Source organism: Rousettus aegyptiacus, unplaced genomic scaffold, assembly GCF_014176215.1.
Source record: "Rousettus aegyptiacus isolate mRouAeg1 unplaced genomic scaffold, mRouAeg1.p scaffold_m13_p_12, whole genome shotgun sequence".
Classification (NCBI taxonomy): Eukaryota; Metazoa; Chordata; class Mammalia; order Chiroptera; family Pteropodidae; genus Rousettus; species Rousettus aegyptiacus.
In genome coordinates, this window is record NW_023416287.1 from 7,489,666 (window position 1) to 7,504,068 (window position 14,403).

General features: G+C 58.2%; 1 protein-coding gene across 1 annotated transcript in view; it reads left to right on the top strand.

The window, feature by feature from the left end:
* Nucleotides 1-14,403, top strand: part of RIPOR3 (RIPOR family member 3) — a 31,876-nt gene that overhangs the window by 16,165 nt on the left and 1,308 nt on the right. The window contains 18 exon segments of the mRNA XM_036229296.1: nucleotides 216-239; nucleotides 510-563; nucleotides 1,185-1,334; nucleotides 1,513-1,576; nucleotides 1,928-1,971; nucleotides 2,117-2,242; nucleotides 2,328-2,473; nucleotides 3,120-3,249; nucleotides 4,318-4,893; nucleotides 7,515-7,645; nucleotides 8,598-8,721; nucleotides 9,362-9,497; nucleotides 10,040-10,201; nucleotides 10,390-10,551; nucleotides 11,027-11,055; nucleotides 11,057-11,248; nucleotides 12,428-12,511; nucleotides 14,031-14,121. Coding sequence (XP_036085189.1) covers nucleotides 216-239; nucleotides 510-563; nucleotides 1,185-1,334; nucleotides 1,513-1,576; nucleotides 1,928-1,971; nucleotides 2,117-2,242; nucleotides 2,328-2,473; nucleotides 3,120-3,249; nucleotides 4,318-4,893; nucleotides 7,515-7,645; nucleotides 8,598-8,721; nucleotides 9,362-9,497; nucleotides 10,040-10,201; nucleotides 10,390-10,551; nucleotides 11,027-11,055; nucleotides 11,057-11,248; nucleotides 12,428-12,511; nucleotides 14,031-14,121 — 2,425 coding nt within the window.

Below are 14,403 nucleotides of genomic sequence, written 5' to 3' on the forward strand. Positions count from 1 at the left end.
GGCTCAGAGAGGTTGAGTAGCTTGCCTGGGACACACAGCTGGGAAACAGCCAGGACTAGAACCGCCTGGAACTGCCTCACCCAAAGCGCACGTGTGCGGGCCTCAGGGGCTGGCGTTTAGTCCTCTGAGCTCAGGTGCCCTAGGATGTAGGCTTCTGCGTCCTGGAGGAGCATCCAGAGCCCTGACACCTCCCTCCCCCCTTCCCTCCCCCACAGGCTTTCTATTACGACCTGGACAAGGTGAGCGAAACTTCCTCTGTCTGCATGTGGTAAGAAAGGGGGGCAGCAGCTGGGCCTGGCTGGGTGAGAATAATTCTTTTGCTCCCAGTGCACCCTCTGGCCATCCTATAAAAGAAATACCTGGGTTCCTCCCCAAAACTGAGGCTTGGCGATGCGCCTTCCTCAAGGGTGGTGAGGGGCTGGCCTGGCTTTGAGCCCGGTTCTGTGTTAGGACCTTGAGGAGGGTGGCCCAGGTGACTTTTAAAGCATCTTCTCTTTTTCTGGGAGAAGCAAACGCGCTCTGTGGAAAGGCACATTCGGAAGATGGAATTTCACATCAGCAAGGTCAGCTGGGTTCCTGGGGTGTCGGTGGGGGTGGGGCAGTACTGGAGCCAGACGCCCCCTCTGAGGAGGGGGCGGGCGTCTGGGTGCGGAGTGGCTGGAGGAAGTCAAGAAGGAGCAGCAACGGCAGGGAGACTGGGCCATGGGAAGCTTGACAACAACCACCCAGTCGTAGACATGGAAAAGTAGAGGCCCAGAGAGGGACAAGCACTGGCCCAAGGCTGCACAGCAAATCCTTTAGGCTTTGAAGTCTGCAAACCCTTACTCCCCCAGTAGTCCAGTGGGCAGGCAGGACGTCACAAGCCCACCTCCCCCGCTCACAGCCGAAAGCTCAGGCAGGGAGAGGGCACATGTTACAGTTACGTTTTCCTTGTGGACGGCCCAGCTGCCAGGCGCAGCCAGGAGCTGGGGATACGGAGTGGATGAGACACATGTAGCTCCTACCCCCTCCCCCCCCCCCCCCCCCCCCCCCCCCCGTGTTCTGCAGGCCCCCTGAACCGCTGTCAGGGGCTGGGCTGGGGGCATGAGCTCAGGGGTGTCCTTTCCCAGAGGGGGAGCGTAGCAGGCGGTCTGGGGCCCTGTCCCTTGGCGTGGGCGACGCCCTCCTTCCTGTGTTCCCGGCAGGTGGACGAGCTCTACGAGGGCTACTGCATCCAGTGCCGGCTGCGTGATGGCGCCTCCAACATGCAGCGAGCCTTCTCCCAGTGCCCGCCCAGCCGCGCCTCCAGGGAGAGCCTGCAGGAGCTGGGCCGCAGCCTGCAGGAGTGCACCGAGGTGGGCCGCGGCGGGGGCGTGGGAGGGCGGCGGGGGAGGGGGGCAGCTTCGCGGGGTTTCCCTGGACTCTGAGGGAGCACCTCTCTGCTCATGAGCCTCTGCTTGGTAGGGTCTGTGTGTGTCCTCTGTGGCCTCGCCTGGGGGCCAGCGCTGAGCTGCCCTGTGTGGGGTTTTGCAGGACATGTGGCTCATTGAGGGAGCCCTGGAGGTCCACCTGGGCGAGTTCCACGTCAGGATGAAAGGTAGCAGGGCTGAGAGTGGGTAGGCAGCGGCCCGTGTGGGTGGGGCGTCAGGCCTTCCTGGGGGCCCTAGGACTTCTACTGGGGGAGAAGGGGGAAAGGTGTCAGAATCCAGGGATCCAGGCTCAGCCCTGGGTTTGCACTTGTGTGATATGTGACTTTGGGCAAGTCCTGCCCCCTCTCTGAGTTGGATGTGAAGGTCCAGGCCTGTCCACTGCCCATCATGATGGCCTGTCCCTCCCCGAAGCTGATCCCCACACCGGGGTGGGAGGTCTCCTGGTAAAACCTGCGGCCCATGGTGCAGGGAGGGGACCGGCGGAGGAGGGTGGAGAGAATTGCCCGTCTGTGTTCCAGGCTTGGTGGGCTACGCACGCCTCTGCCCCGGAGACCAGTATGAGGTATGTCCACTCTCGGCGGTCAGTCGTCGGGGCTCCCCGCCATGCCTTTGGGGTCCCAGCAGCAGTGAGGGCGCCCGGGCAGGCGGCAAGGGCGGGTGCCCGCCGGCGGCGGCTGACCCCGCCGCTTCTCGGGCCTTGCGCGCAGGTGCTCATGCGCCTGGGCCGCCAGCGCTGGAAGCTGAAGGGCCGGATCGAGTCCGACGACAGCCAGACCTGGGACGAGGAGGAGAAGGCCTTCATCCCCACCCTGCACGAGAACTTCGAGATCAAAGTGGGTGGGGCCTGGGGGCGGGGCCAGGGCGCCCAGGCGTTCAGCTCAGACACCACCCACGACTCGCCCCCTTCCCCACCCCCAGGTGACAGAGCTAAGAGGCCTGAGCTCGCTGGCCGTAGGCACAGTGACGTGCGACATCACCGACTTCTTCACGACGCGGCCGCACGTCATCGTGGTGGACATCACAGAGCTGGGCACCATCAAGCTGCAGCTGGAAGTGCTGTGGAGGTGAGTAGGGGTCAGCCTCCCTGCGGGCCCTGAGGCTCCTCCTCCGGGTAAGCGCCAAGTTCCCCTCCGGCGCGACTCCCTCCGCGAGGGCTGGAGGGGCCTCGCCGGCTCCCCCTCGTGGCCCGACCGTGCCCTAGCATCCACTCGTGGGCATGTCTGTTGCCTGCAGTGCCTGAGTCACAGGCCCCCGTGGTCCGGCTGGGCCTCAGACACCTCAAGCCCCGCCTTTGTGCGAATGAGAGCGAGCAGGTTTCTGCAAAGCAGGGAGGGTTTACCCAGGCCCACCTGCTCCAGGGGCTGGATCGGCGAGGCCCAGGGTCCCCAGCCTTACCTGGGGACTCGGACTGACACAGAAGCCCTAGAATGGTGCCCTTTACAGATGAGGAATCTCGGATGGGTGGTGACGATGCCTACCCAGGAAACGGCAGCACTGTGTGTCTACCGCTGGTCTGCCGAGCTTCTCAAAGGGCCCTCTAAAGGGGGTCGCTGCTTCTTGCCATCCGAAGCCCCTCAGCGTGGTGGTGGGCCTCAGAGGGACGTTTCTGAGAGGGTCGAGAACGTGGCCCTCAAGTCCCTGGGCTGCGCTCGAATGTCCTCCCCGGGCACCGCTGACAAAAACGCCCTGGCCTTCTGTTCTCTCGTCCAGCCCGTTCGACACCGAGATCTTCCTGGTGTCACCCAGTCCCACGGTCAAGCTCTCTGTGGGCAGCAGGAAGGGCTCCTTGTACAACTGGACACCCCCGAGCACCCCCAGCTTCCGGGAGAGGTACTACCTGGTGAGTGGGCCGGGGACGCTGTGGTCACGCTGGGACTGGCGCGTGCGGTGGCGACTGGGCACCAGCGTGTGGGACGAGGCCGAGCAGCCTGGCGCCTCCAGGTGCCGCAAGCTTTGGGTTCAGCCTCCTTCGTTTTCGGTTATCCTGGGTGTTTTCCTGTGATTTTCTTCCTCGATGCCAGACCCTCCATTCTGGTCGGCTCCCCTACATGCCTGGAGTGGGGTCTTCTCGATGGTTCTATCACCCCAGCCATGGCCTTGGCCTCCAACTTACTCATTCTGAGCTTTAATGTTTCCAGGAGGTCCTACCTTGAGATCGTGTGCAGTAAAACCTCTCTTTCTTGTGACCTCCGGGGATCTGGGTCCCCTCCTTAGTGCTATCGTCAACTTTTCCATATCCTTCCAGAGATACGCTATGCCATCTGGGTGCAAATGCATCTTCCGCTCCATCTTTTATCCCATAGCAGCCTTTTTAACCTAGTGATACATTTGGAGACGGAGGCGTGAGGGATAAATGAGGTAGGACTTGAAGGCCCTTAGAACAGGGAATACAAATGCCAAATGCTTAATTCACTGATGAGCTGCTCTCGCTTCTGTATAATAGGCACTCGCCGTGTAGTGTATGTCAGGTCCTTCATTCGTTCATTCACTTCACTCATTTGAAACAATGTGCCAGGCTCTTCTCTAGGCCAGGTGAGGACTGTGCCCTCTGGGAGCACGGCCTGCCCGAGGGGTAGAAGGACAATGGGGGAATAACGCAGAACGTTCTTAGGCACAGAGCACAGTCAGTGCAAAGGCCCTGAGGTGAGAATGTGAAAATGAGCCTGGAGAGTGTGAGAAACAGCAAGGAGGCCCGCTGGGGCTTGAGAGGCGTGAGTTCGAGGGGAGACAGGGAACAAGGACAGAGGTTACAGGGTCCTATCAGCACCTCTGAGCCGCCTTGGTGGACCGTGGTCATCCGAGAACGTGGGTTCGCAGAGCAGGTGTCTGCGGGGGGGATGCCCCTCTGGGAGCCTCGCCATGCTCCCTGGGGTGGCCAGTGAGGCTGGTCCTGTGTCCTCCTCTCCAGTCTGTCCTGCAGCAGCCAGCACAGCAGACCCTGCCGCTGGGCAGGCCGAGGGCCACGTCCATCCTCAGCTACCTGTCCGACGGCGACCTTCGGAGCCCAGGCCTGTGGAGCCGGAGTCAGGAGCTGCCTGAGATGGACTCCTTCAGCTCTGAGGACCCCCGAGACACCGAGACCAGCACATCGGCATCCACCTTGGACGTGGGGTTCCTGCCCTCGGCCATCGGCCCCAATGCCTCCATCGAAGAGGAGGCCCAAGAGGACCCGCCATCCCCGGGCCTCCTGCCAGAGATGGCCCACCTGGCAGGAGGTCCATTCGTGGAGCGGCCTGGCTGGAGGAATCTGGGAGTAGAGATCCCTAACCTGCCACGGGGCTCCACATTCCACAACCACACGATGCCAGGTGGCCAGGGTAAAGGCCTTGATGAAGGAGAGACCAGGGATGGAGTGGATGAGCCGGGGGTGACCCTCGAGAGGCCCCTGCAGGAGGTCCTGGACTTACTGAGGTGCACGGACCCCTCCCAGCCCCGGCTCCGGGAGCTGGAGTACCAGGTCCTCAGCTTCAGGGACCGGCTGAAGGTAGGTTCACCCTCTGCTGGGCCACAGCCCCGCTTTGCCAGTGGTGGAACAACCGGGAACGGGGGCTGTGGGCAGCCGGCCTGGGCCGGCGGTCTCGCCTCACTCCGGCAGCACCCGGGTCGGCCACGGCCCCGCTCTGGGCCTCAGCTTGCTCATCTGTCAAGTGGGAATAACAACAGCCCTCACCGGGCTGGGAGGAGGCGTGTAAGAGGAAGTCGGGGCTCGGAGTGGATAACTTGCCCCACGTCCAGTCAGAACTGGCCCCGTCTTGAAACGTCTGACCCAAGCAGTTGAGGCTGTTGCCTCGGCATTAAAACCCCAAACTTGGGGTGTTCTCAGGGTCAGAGCTGGCGCCCTCACGCAGCCACACACCACCGCCCGAAACTTCTCGACAGGGCCTAGGTGGCTCTCAGAGGTGCCGGCATGGGGAGATTATCCTATTTTTTTTGTTTGTTTACATAATTTAAATGTATATCAAATAAAATGTAGGACACCAACACCTACTAATACATCAATTAATTTATGAAACCACTGTCTTTTGCGTAGGGCACTTGACGCTGAAACAGCTTAACGGCTCCCTTCAAAAATGAATCTTGGTGGTTTAATTCCCACCCTCGCTCCTAACATTATAGGTCAGCACAGGTGAAAGTTGGATTTTCATTTTATATCAAGTTACTTAAAAAAAAAAAAGTTCACTATCACTGCTATGATCTTTCAAAAGGACCTGCCCGAAAATTTCGAGAAAAAAAATTTAAGAAATAATCACCGTTTTCATATTTTTAACAGCGTTTTCATGCAGGACGCTTCGAGTCGGCATGCCTGCAGCTTCTGCCACACACCTGTGATTTGAAAAATTATACTTAACTTCACACTGAAATCTCAAAATAATTCGGCAATAATCTAAAACATCTTTGAGGAACTTTTTCGGCAAACCAAGTTAGAATAAAATGATTACAGGCTATGGTTTTTAGTTCGACTTTTTAGAGAGAAATTATACACACATGTACATGTTTACAAAGGTGTATGTTTACATGTCCATAGTCGATTCTCATTATTCATAGATTCTGTTTGAGCAAATTCACCTACTGGCTCAGATTTCTTTGTGACCCCCAAACCAATACTCGCGATGCTTCCACAGTCATTCGTGGGCAGGTGCAGAATGGCAAAAAAGTCTGAGTCACCCGCCACGCACGTTCGCAGCCGAGGGTGAGCAAGGTGACGCTCCGCCTTCGTGTTTCGGTTCTCAGGCCGTACTCGGGTGTCCCTTGCGTGGCCTATTCGGTGCTCTGCTTTTCACACGTTTGTGCTTATTGTCTGCGATGTGGCTGTTTTAAACGGCCCCGAGCGCAGGGCCAAAGTGCCAGCTGGTGCTGCTGCGCGCAGGAAGGCGATCGATGGGAAGGAACCTCACGGAGAAAACACGCGGGTTAGAGGAGCTCGGTTCGGGCGTGAGTTAAATGCTGTTGGCCTTGAGGTCGGTGTTCAGGAATGTATGTGGAGTCAGCGATGTATGTGACCTAAGGTGTCTTCAAACAGCATGCACATAAAACGAGGTTACGCTTGGACCGGTTGATGGAAATGTGACCAGAGGCTTGCAGCTTCTGCATTGCTCCTAGGAACCGTGGTTCCGTACTCTCAGATTTCATGGACAAATTTAGTGGTCACGGCAACTCTATATATATACTTCTACGAATGAGATCGACATGCATATGTACACACACACTATTTTTTTTTTTTTTTTTTTACTATCAAGAAAGGAAACCTCTACAACTAGCCTTATTAGTCTCTTTCTCTTTGGGCTCAACTTTTCAGAGCCCGGGTCTGGTTTGTAAGGCAGCGTCTGCTCGGGCTGTGTCGTGTGTGTGACGAGGCCCGGGCTAGCTGGGCCTGGGGATGGATGCCAGCCCTGGAGTGCCACCACATAGGGGCACAAGACCGAAATCTCCAGTAGCAGAGTTCTAGGAAGGAAGGAGCCTGCCATCGGGAGGCTCTGATGACTTGGCCGTGGCAGAAGCAGTGGCTCCAACACCACCTCCGCCCCCACCCCCCAGGCAGGGGCTGCCCCCATCTCCTCTCCTTCCACGTGTCCCTGGGAGGAGCAACACCTGGAATCCAGAGGCTCACCTTGCAGCTTTGAGCCTCCTGAAGAGCTGTCGGGCCTGACCCACATCACATTTTAAAAATAACTTGGTATTAGTTGTCAATATTTCAAAGCCGGGCATCTGCCCACAAAAACCTAGGCTCCCAGCCTGTCTGAGAACACTGAGCAATCCGGCAACACTGGCCCCAAGTCCCCAAGCTTGCCATCGTGAGGCAGGGCGCCCGCTCTCCTGCTTTGCTAGGTCACCCCTCCACCCCCACCCCACTTACCCCCCCCCAACTGCTCACTCACGCCTGTCACTTGCCCTGTCCCTGTGGGTGTCTGTGACCTGGCGAGGCTTTTCAGATCGGCCTCCCCTGAGTTTGTGCACCATACCTCGTTACTGGCCATGTGGGAGGGCACTTGAGGAGTGCCCACCCCGACCTTGGGGACCGCAGCCACGCTGAGGGACACTCCTGAGGTGGGGGTGCTGGGCGGCGTGAGTGGGGCCGGCTGCCCTCAGGCCTTGCTCGGTCCACAGCCCCGCGGAGGCCGCCGGGAGCACAGCTCGGCCGAGAGCCTGATGGACTGCATCCTGGAGAGCTTCGCCTTCCTCAACGCAGACCTCGCCCCACACGAGCTGTCCCTCTTTGGGGGTTCCCAGGGTCCCCGGTGAGTGCACCCCCTCCCAGCGCTGACCGGGTGACCGGCTTTAGCTCCATGCTTCCTGTCGGCCTCCCACTGCCTGATCGGTATTTATTTGGATGATTTATTGCGCCCCCAACCTCCCGTTCCCACGTGCCCACCGTCTGGCACAGAGCACGTCCTCAGTGACCACAGAGCAAGTGAGATGAGCTCAGCCTGGCCCTGAGCTTCTTGCCCCAGGCTATGGACTTTTTTTCTTAAATCGTAAAAAATAACGGCGGAAGATGCAGCAGGGCCCCTGACCTCGACCTAAGCGATGCACACGGAGACCGTGCCCCCCATTGTCCCCCCTGCACCCCTGCACAGCTGTCCTCACCTGTGACACCACCGTCCTTCCCGGTCAAGCAGCCCTCACCTGGCCCGGTCGCGGGGTCATGAGCGCTTCCCGTACCCAAAGCTCAGCAGCATCGAAGAGAATCAACAGTGGGAATTCCTCCTCCTCTTCCCCCTGGCGGTGGGACGGTGTGGCACCCCCTCCCCCCCACGTGATGGTGTCATTTCGCCCTTCCCCCGGCCTCAGGGACACCCCTCAGGGGCACCCCTGCCTTGGCGACGATACAGGGCTCGGCACACTGGCCGGCAGCGTTTCACTTACCAGCCTGAGCTGAGTGAACTAAGGCAGGGGAGGCAGACTTGCCCGGCGTCACCGAGCTAGGGCTTAGTCCGAACCCCAGGCTGCTGCCCAGACCGCACACCCTAGGGCGCCCCCGCCTCCCCAGGCCCTGGGCCCATGCCGCCCAAACCTGTTTTGAGTTATTGCCGCTTTTCGCTGCTTTTCCTTTTCTCTTAGTTTTTCCCTCAGTTTAGCTCCATCTCCCTAGGACCTGGAGTGGGCCTCCCTGACCAGGGCCCTTCAGGGAGGGTGGGTGTCCTCTGCCTCAACCAGAACGGTCACCCAGCTCTTCTCAACCCACCCCAGAAACGACAGGACCCCGCCCCCACCGCCGTCGCTGAGAGGGTCATCCCGGGAGCTCACGGCCGGCACCCCCGAGCTGGACGTTCTGCTCATGGTCCACCTCCAAGTCTGCAAAGCTCTGCTGCAGGTGGCTGAGAGACCCGGGGGGGCGGGGTGCGAGTGGAGAGAGGGGGCTCGCTGGGGGGGGCCCAGGGCAGTGGCTGGGGGTTCTCTTTGCAAAGGGCTGAACTTGAAGGTGGCGAGGAGCATGGTGCAGGTGGCAAGAGACCCCGAGAGCCAATGCGATTGAAGAGGTCGCCCCGTGGAAGGTCCAGGCCAGGCCGGGGTGAAGTGCCACCCATGCCCTGAACCAGTAGCTGCGACTCGTCCAGCTGCAGACGCCAGGCTCCAAATGGGCTGTGCCGCAGGGAAAATTTATTGGCTCACAGAGGGGGCAGGCCCAGAGGTGGGCTTCGGGCCCAGCGGGAGCCAGGGTTTCAGACGTCATCGTGACCGGGCCGCTCCCTGTCTCTGCTCTGCTTTCCTGTGCGGGTCGGCTTCTCTCTCAGGCGGGCTGGTCCCTTCTGGTGGCACAGGCGGCCCCTGGCAGCTCCAGCCCGTATCCTATCGGCTCGGCCACCTTGGTGAAGGGGAAATCCCAGGTGACAGTCAGGCACAGACAGCCCCCGGGGTAGCGAGGGCAGGCGGGGGCACGGCTGAGCCGGCTGGCCACCCCCGAGTCCCGCGCCGCATCCGCGCTAACCCGGAGCACTGTGGCATCTTCCCAGAAGCTGGCCTCGCCCAATTTGCCGAGGGTGGTCCAGGAGTGCCTCCTGGAAGAAGCTGCGCGGCAAAAGCAGGTTCTGGAGACTCTGTCCATGCTCGATTTTGAGAAGGTCAGCCGGGCGGCATCCGTTGAGGAGAGTAAGTAGCTAATCGTTGCCTCCACGGTTGCTCGCGTGACTGGCATGGACCGAGCGAGGGGCTCTGAAGTGCAGGGGAGCCTTGTTTCCCTTCCCACGTCCAAGGTTAACTGGAGCCCAGGGGTGCGAGCAGGGCTGGGGGCGGGGGGAGGACGAGGAGGGAGGCCGCACAGCCTCCGCGTGAGCAGCCCATGCTGTGTGACTCCGGGCACACGATTCACCTCTCTGAGCCTCGGCTTCCTCATCTGTATAATGGGGAGGCCGCTGGGCAGCGTGCAATGAAGTAGCCCCCCGAAACACTCCGGACACGCGGCATGCCCCCGCGCAAACTGCAGCCGTGACCCCGTCCTGTCGCGCCCCCCCCCCCCAGGAGAGGCGGCGACAGGAGCTGCCCCGGGTCGCCCCGAGGGCTGCGGGTAGCGGCCGAGGCTGCGCGTCCTTTATGTGTCACGCTGGGGTGTGGGAAAAGGACGCTCCGGCCGCAAGTCCCAGTGGAGGGGACCCTGTGGGCCGCCAGTCAGGTCCCTGAGCCTGGGCTTTCAGTTATTCCGCAGGCCGCGCGGAGGAAGGGCTGCCTGAGGCTGTGGAGTGGGTGCACGGGGCCCGGCAGGGTCCTGGCCTGCCCCGCCACCACGCTCCTGGACCAGCTCAAGAAGACGGTCCTGCACCGCGTCCGGGGGAAGTTCCCGGGACAGCTGGAAATAGGTAGTTGCCCCCTGCCCGCCCCACGAGGGACGCTGAGCTGAGCCTCCGGGGTCTTCGGGGTTGTTGCAGCCCTGTGTCTCTGCAAGCGTCTTCAAGGCACCGGATGGAGGCCGGGTTTTCAGCGTGACTGCGAGCTCCCGGGGGGTGACGTCCGGTCCCCCCTCAAGCCTTCTCCTGTGTTTTGCCAGTGGGCCGCAGGCTCCTGGAGCAGGTGGTCAGCTGCGGCGGGCTGCTCCCTGGAGCTGGGCAGCTGGAAGAACAGACTATCACCTGGTTCCAGTTTCACAGCTACCTGCAGAGACACAGTGTCTCGGACCTGGAGAAACACTTTGCCCAGCTCACCAAGGAAGGTAGGGGCCGGGGAGGGCAGCAGGTGACCTCAGAGCCGCACAGCGGCAAAGGCGCTTCCGTCCGTGGAGCCCTCTGTCCCCATGCTTGGAAGCCAGTTTCTCCAAACCAGCGTCCCCTCCAGCTGTTGCTTGGGGAGCCTGACTCCACTCCTCCAGGTAGTGGGATGAGGTCCTGGAGAAGGCACGGGACGGGGCCGAGCTGGTGTGGTGAGGCTCGCCTGGCCCGAGCCCCTCAAGAATGGGCTGGGGCTTTATTCATTTTCGGGGTGTATTTGATTTGATTCCTTTGCTAGAAGGCCGTCCTGGAGATTCCAGGAGGCCCACCTGCCACCCATCCAGCCTGGGCCTTGGCGATCATGTGAGCTGGCTCGGGATTTGCTTCTCCATGGCTAATGGCAGTGGCCAAACAGACCTGCAGCTGTGCAGCCCGGCTGTGATCAGTAGGGGACCCTTGGCCCACTTCTGTCTCTCCTAGTAACACTCGTGGAGGAGCTGACGTGCACGGGGCAGGCCAAGACGGGGGCAGGCCAAGACGATCCGGAAGCTGCAGGGGAAGAAGCGGCTGGGCCAGCTCCAGCCCCTGCCCCAGACGTTAAGGGCCTGGGCGCTGCTCCAGCTGGACGGGCCCCCGAGGGTGTGCAGGGCAGCCAGTGCTGGCCTGGCCAGCGCAGCCAAGAACAAGAGCTTTCGGGAAAAGGTAAGGCATGCGGAGGGTGCAGAGGCAGCCCCCTGGCTGCCGCTCTGTCAGCTGAGGGGAGGTGGAGGGAGCAGGCTTGCGCGCGCGCGCTTTCTCTCTCTCTCTCTCTCTCTCTCTCTCTCTCTCTCTCTCTCTCTCTCTCTCTCTCTCTCTCTCTCTCTCTCTCTCTCTCTCTCTCTCTCTCTCTCGGAAAAGCAACAAAGGCCTGAGTGACTGGGGACTGCCTTCTCTGCAAGATATTTGGACTTAGGGCTCATGGAAACATGAACATGGCTCTCTTCACACCATCACCATCGGGTGGGGGGAGGTATCTGGGTGGCCAGGCCATCTGAGGAACCCACAGAACCCCATGCCACAAACTCACCTCACTCATCTCAGTGTTTCTGAAGCAACGTATCTATTTGGTCTCTAAGATGTCATTTGCATGGAGAATGTGTTTCTTCGAATTCTGGCCATTTACTTGCAATTCACATGTGTGGCTGCTCGGTTCACTGTGTCCAGTCCATTTTTAAACTGAGAAATCAGACTCCTCTGCCTCTTAGGTTTCTGGACCTGTGACTGTTCTAGATTTAAGGAGCCAGCCCGAGGCAGCGTTGGGGTCTTACTGGTCTCTTGGGCTCGCCTGAGATCCAGGCGTGTGTCCCCACATGCTCACTACAGTTTCGTGAGCAAGTGCCAGCTTGATCGTCCAGCTGCAGTGGCTTGACCGTGGAGGGCGGCGGGGTCGGCGCTGTGACCGGAAGAAGGTGACAAGGGGAGAGAGATGCTTTTCCTTCCCTCCGGGCAGCAGCCTCGCGACTGCCAGCCCACGAGGACGGCGCCCTCCGTGTTCGGTCCTTGTCGTCCCCGCTGGACCTCTGATTTCTCCCATTTAACGTTTTCACTAGATAACAGTTTTAGAATGCCTTTCATAAACATTTAACTTTAAACAGTAAGAGTTTTCTTCCCTTGATGACCACCAGCCCAGGGACCAGCATTTTAAGAGATAAACTCAATATTGTAGTATACACCTCCGGACTGTGCGCCTGGCCCAAATTATTAACGGATCATGGCCTGATTTTTTTGGAGCAAGGTAAGAAGGGCTCGACTGACTGTCAGCCGTTGGAGGATCAGCCGTGGGCGCCACGGACTTTGCTTTCGGCTCCTCCCCTCTTTATTCACAGCAGCCTTATTTCCCAGGCTTTGCTCTTCTACACCAATGCCCTGACGGAGAACGATGCAAAACTCCAGCAAGCCGCGTGCGTGGCGCTAAAACATCTCAGGGTGAGTTTGACCTGTCCCCTCTGGTGATGAAGAGGCTTCCTTGTGGTGGTTAATGTTAAAGCTAGTTCATTTCAAAACGATTCCACTGGGACCAAAAAAAGTAAACCACTGCCAGGTGAAAAGCCACTGGAGAGCTGGTTTTAGAGGAGCAGGCGTAGCCGGCAGAGACCCTCAGCGAGTGAGCGTTTGCTCTGGCTCTGCACGAAGCAACAGGTGGCCCCAGGGACTCAATTCTGAGCTCAGATGATATGCTCTGATGTCAATCAAAACACTTATGAAAGCACGATAAACTCGTAGAAAAAAAGTGTAGTCAAAAAACAGACTCACAAATATAGTGGACAATCTGGTGATGGACAGAGGGGAGGGGGGTTGGGGAGCTGGGAGAATGGGGCGAAGGGTTAAAGAAGTACGAATTAGCAGTTGATAGACAGTCACGGGGATGGGGCGCACGGCACAGGGAATGCAGTCAGCATTAATATGATGGCTAAGTGGAAGGGCCAGGGGAGGGAGGGAGCAATTGGGGGGATTGTTTTATGAACACTATAGGTGTCTAATCAATATATTGTATATTTGAAACTAATTTAAATAAATTTAAAAACATAAAAAATGAAAAGGAGTGTAAAACATAGTAGCTTACGTTATCTGCCATCCTAAGACTTAGTGGAAACTACTGACATTTTGGTGTATTTGTGGGCGTGTGTGAACATTTTAAATTGTTGACAATATTAAGTATAGTTTAAAACCAGTAAACAAAAATAAGAACTTTGTGTTAGACTGGAAGCATTTTGGAATTCTTTAGGGGCTACCAGACGTATACCTTAACCTTCTCCCCTACTCTCGTATTGTAGAAAATCTTGGTTCATCATCATCCACTTTTTTATTATAATGTCATTATAAGCATAACTGCGCATAAAGCTTTAACCTCACTTGCATTTAGAATTCCCATTTTAAAAAATTGCCAATTTACTGGATGAAAAATAGTCCAATAGGTTAAACTCACTTACGCCATTAATTCTGGGATGAATCGACAGGAGATTCTAGGACCATCTGGTTATAATCAGATAATCAGGATGAGGGGAAGGGTGCCCAGTGGAGGGAGCTGAAGTACGCTCTGGTCCTTGGCCCTGGAGAGCAGCCTGGGGGTCAGGGTGCCTGGACTTGGCCCTGACAGCTCCCCTCCCAGTCTAACCTGGAGGGGAGAGTTGGGAGAGCAGGGAGGAGGTAGGAAGGTCCACAGGGAAGCAGGTCTCGTTTTCAAGACAGGTCTTTCAGAAGTTGTCCATCCGCCAATGCTAATGGCCTGGCTCACTGGCAGGTGTCAGGGCTGAAAAGATGAGATGTTTCCAATGGTACTTCTGATAACCTGAGGCCACATCAGAAACCTGGAAGCCTTCAGCAAAGGGCAGGGTCAGACCCCAGAGACCATGCCAAGGCTGGTCCTGCAGGGCGAATAAAAGTAGATTCTACCTGCTACTTAAAATGTTCCCTAATGGGCCCTCTTTCCCCCGACCTCAAATAGGGCATCGAAAGCATTGATCAGATCGCCAGCTTGTGCCAATCTGACCTGGAAACCGTGCGCGCGGCGGCTCGGGAGGCCACGCTGTCATTTGGTAAAGAGCAGCGTCAAACGTCACGTGCAGTGTGGTGGGGTTTCCGGGTCCTTAGACTGTGCTAGCGCGGCCGCAGCCAGCTCTCGGAAGACGCAAAATAGCACACGAGACGGGCACCGCTAGCGACCCACTTAATTGCACTCAGCTAAGGCAGGTTTCCTTTGTGGCTGAGGAAGTTAAGAAATGCTTTATTTCCTCATTTGGTTTACATTCCTTGGGAGTGAAAGCAGATGCAAGGTACACGCTTAAAGTTCAGCAGACCCTGTCTCGGACACAGGAGCA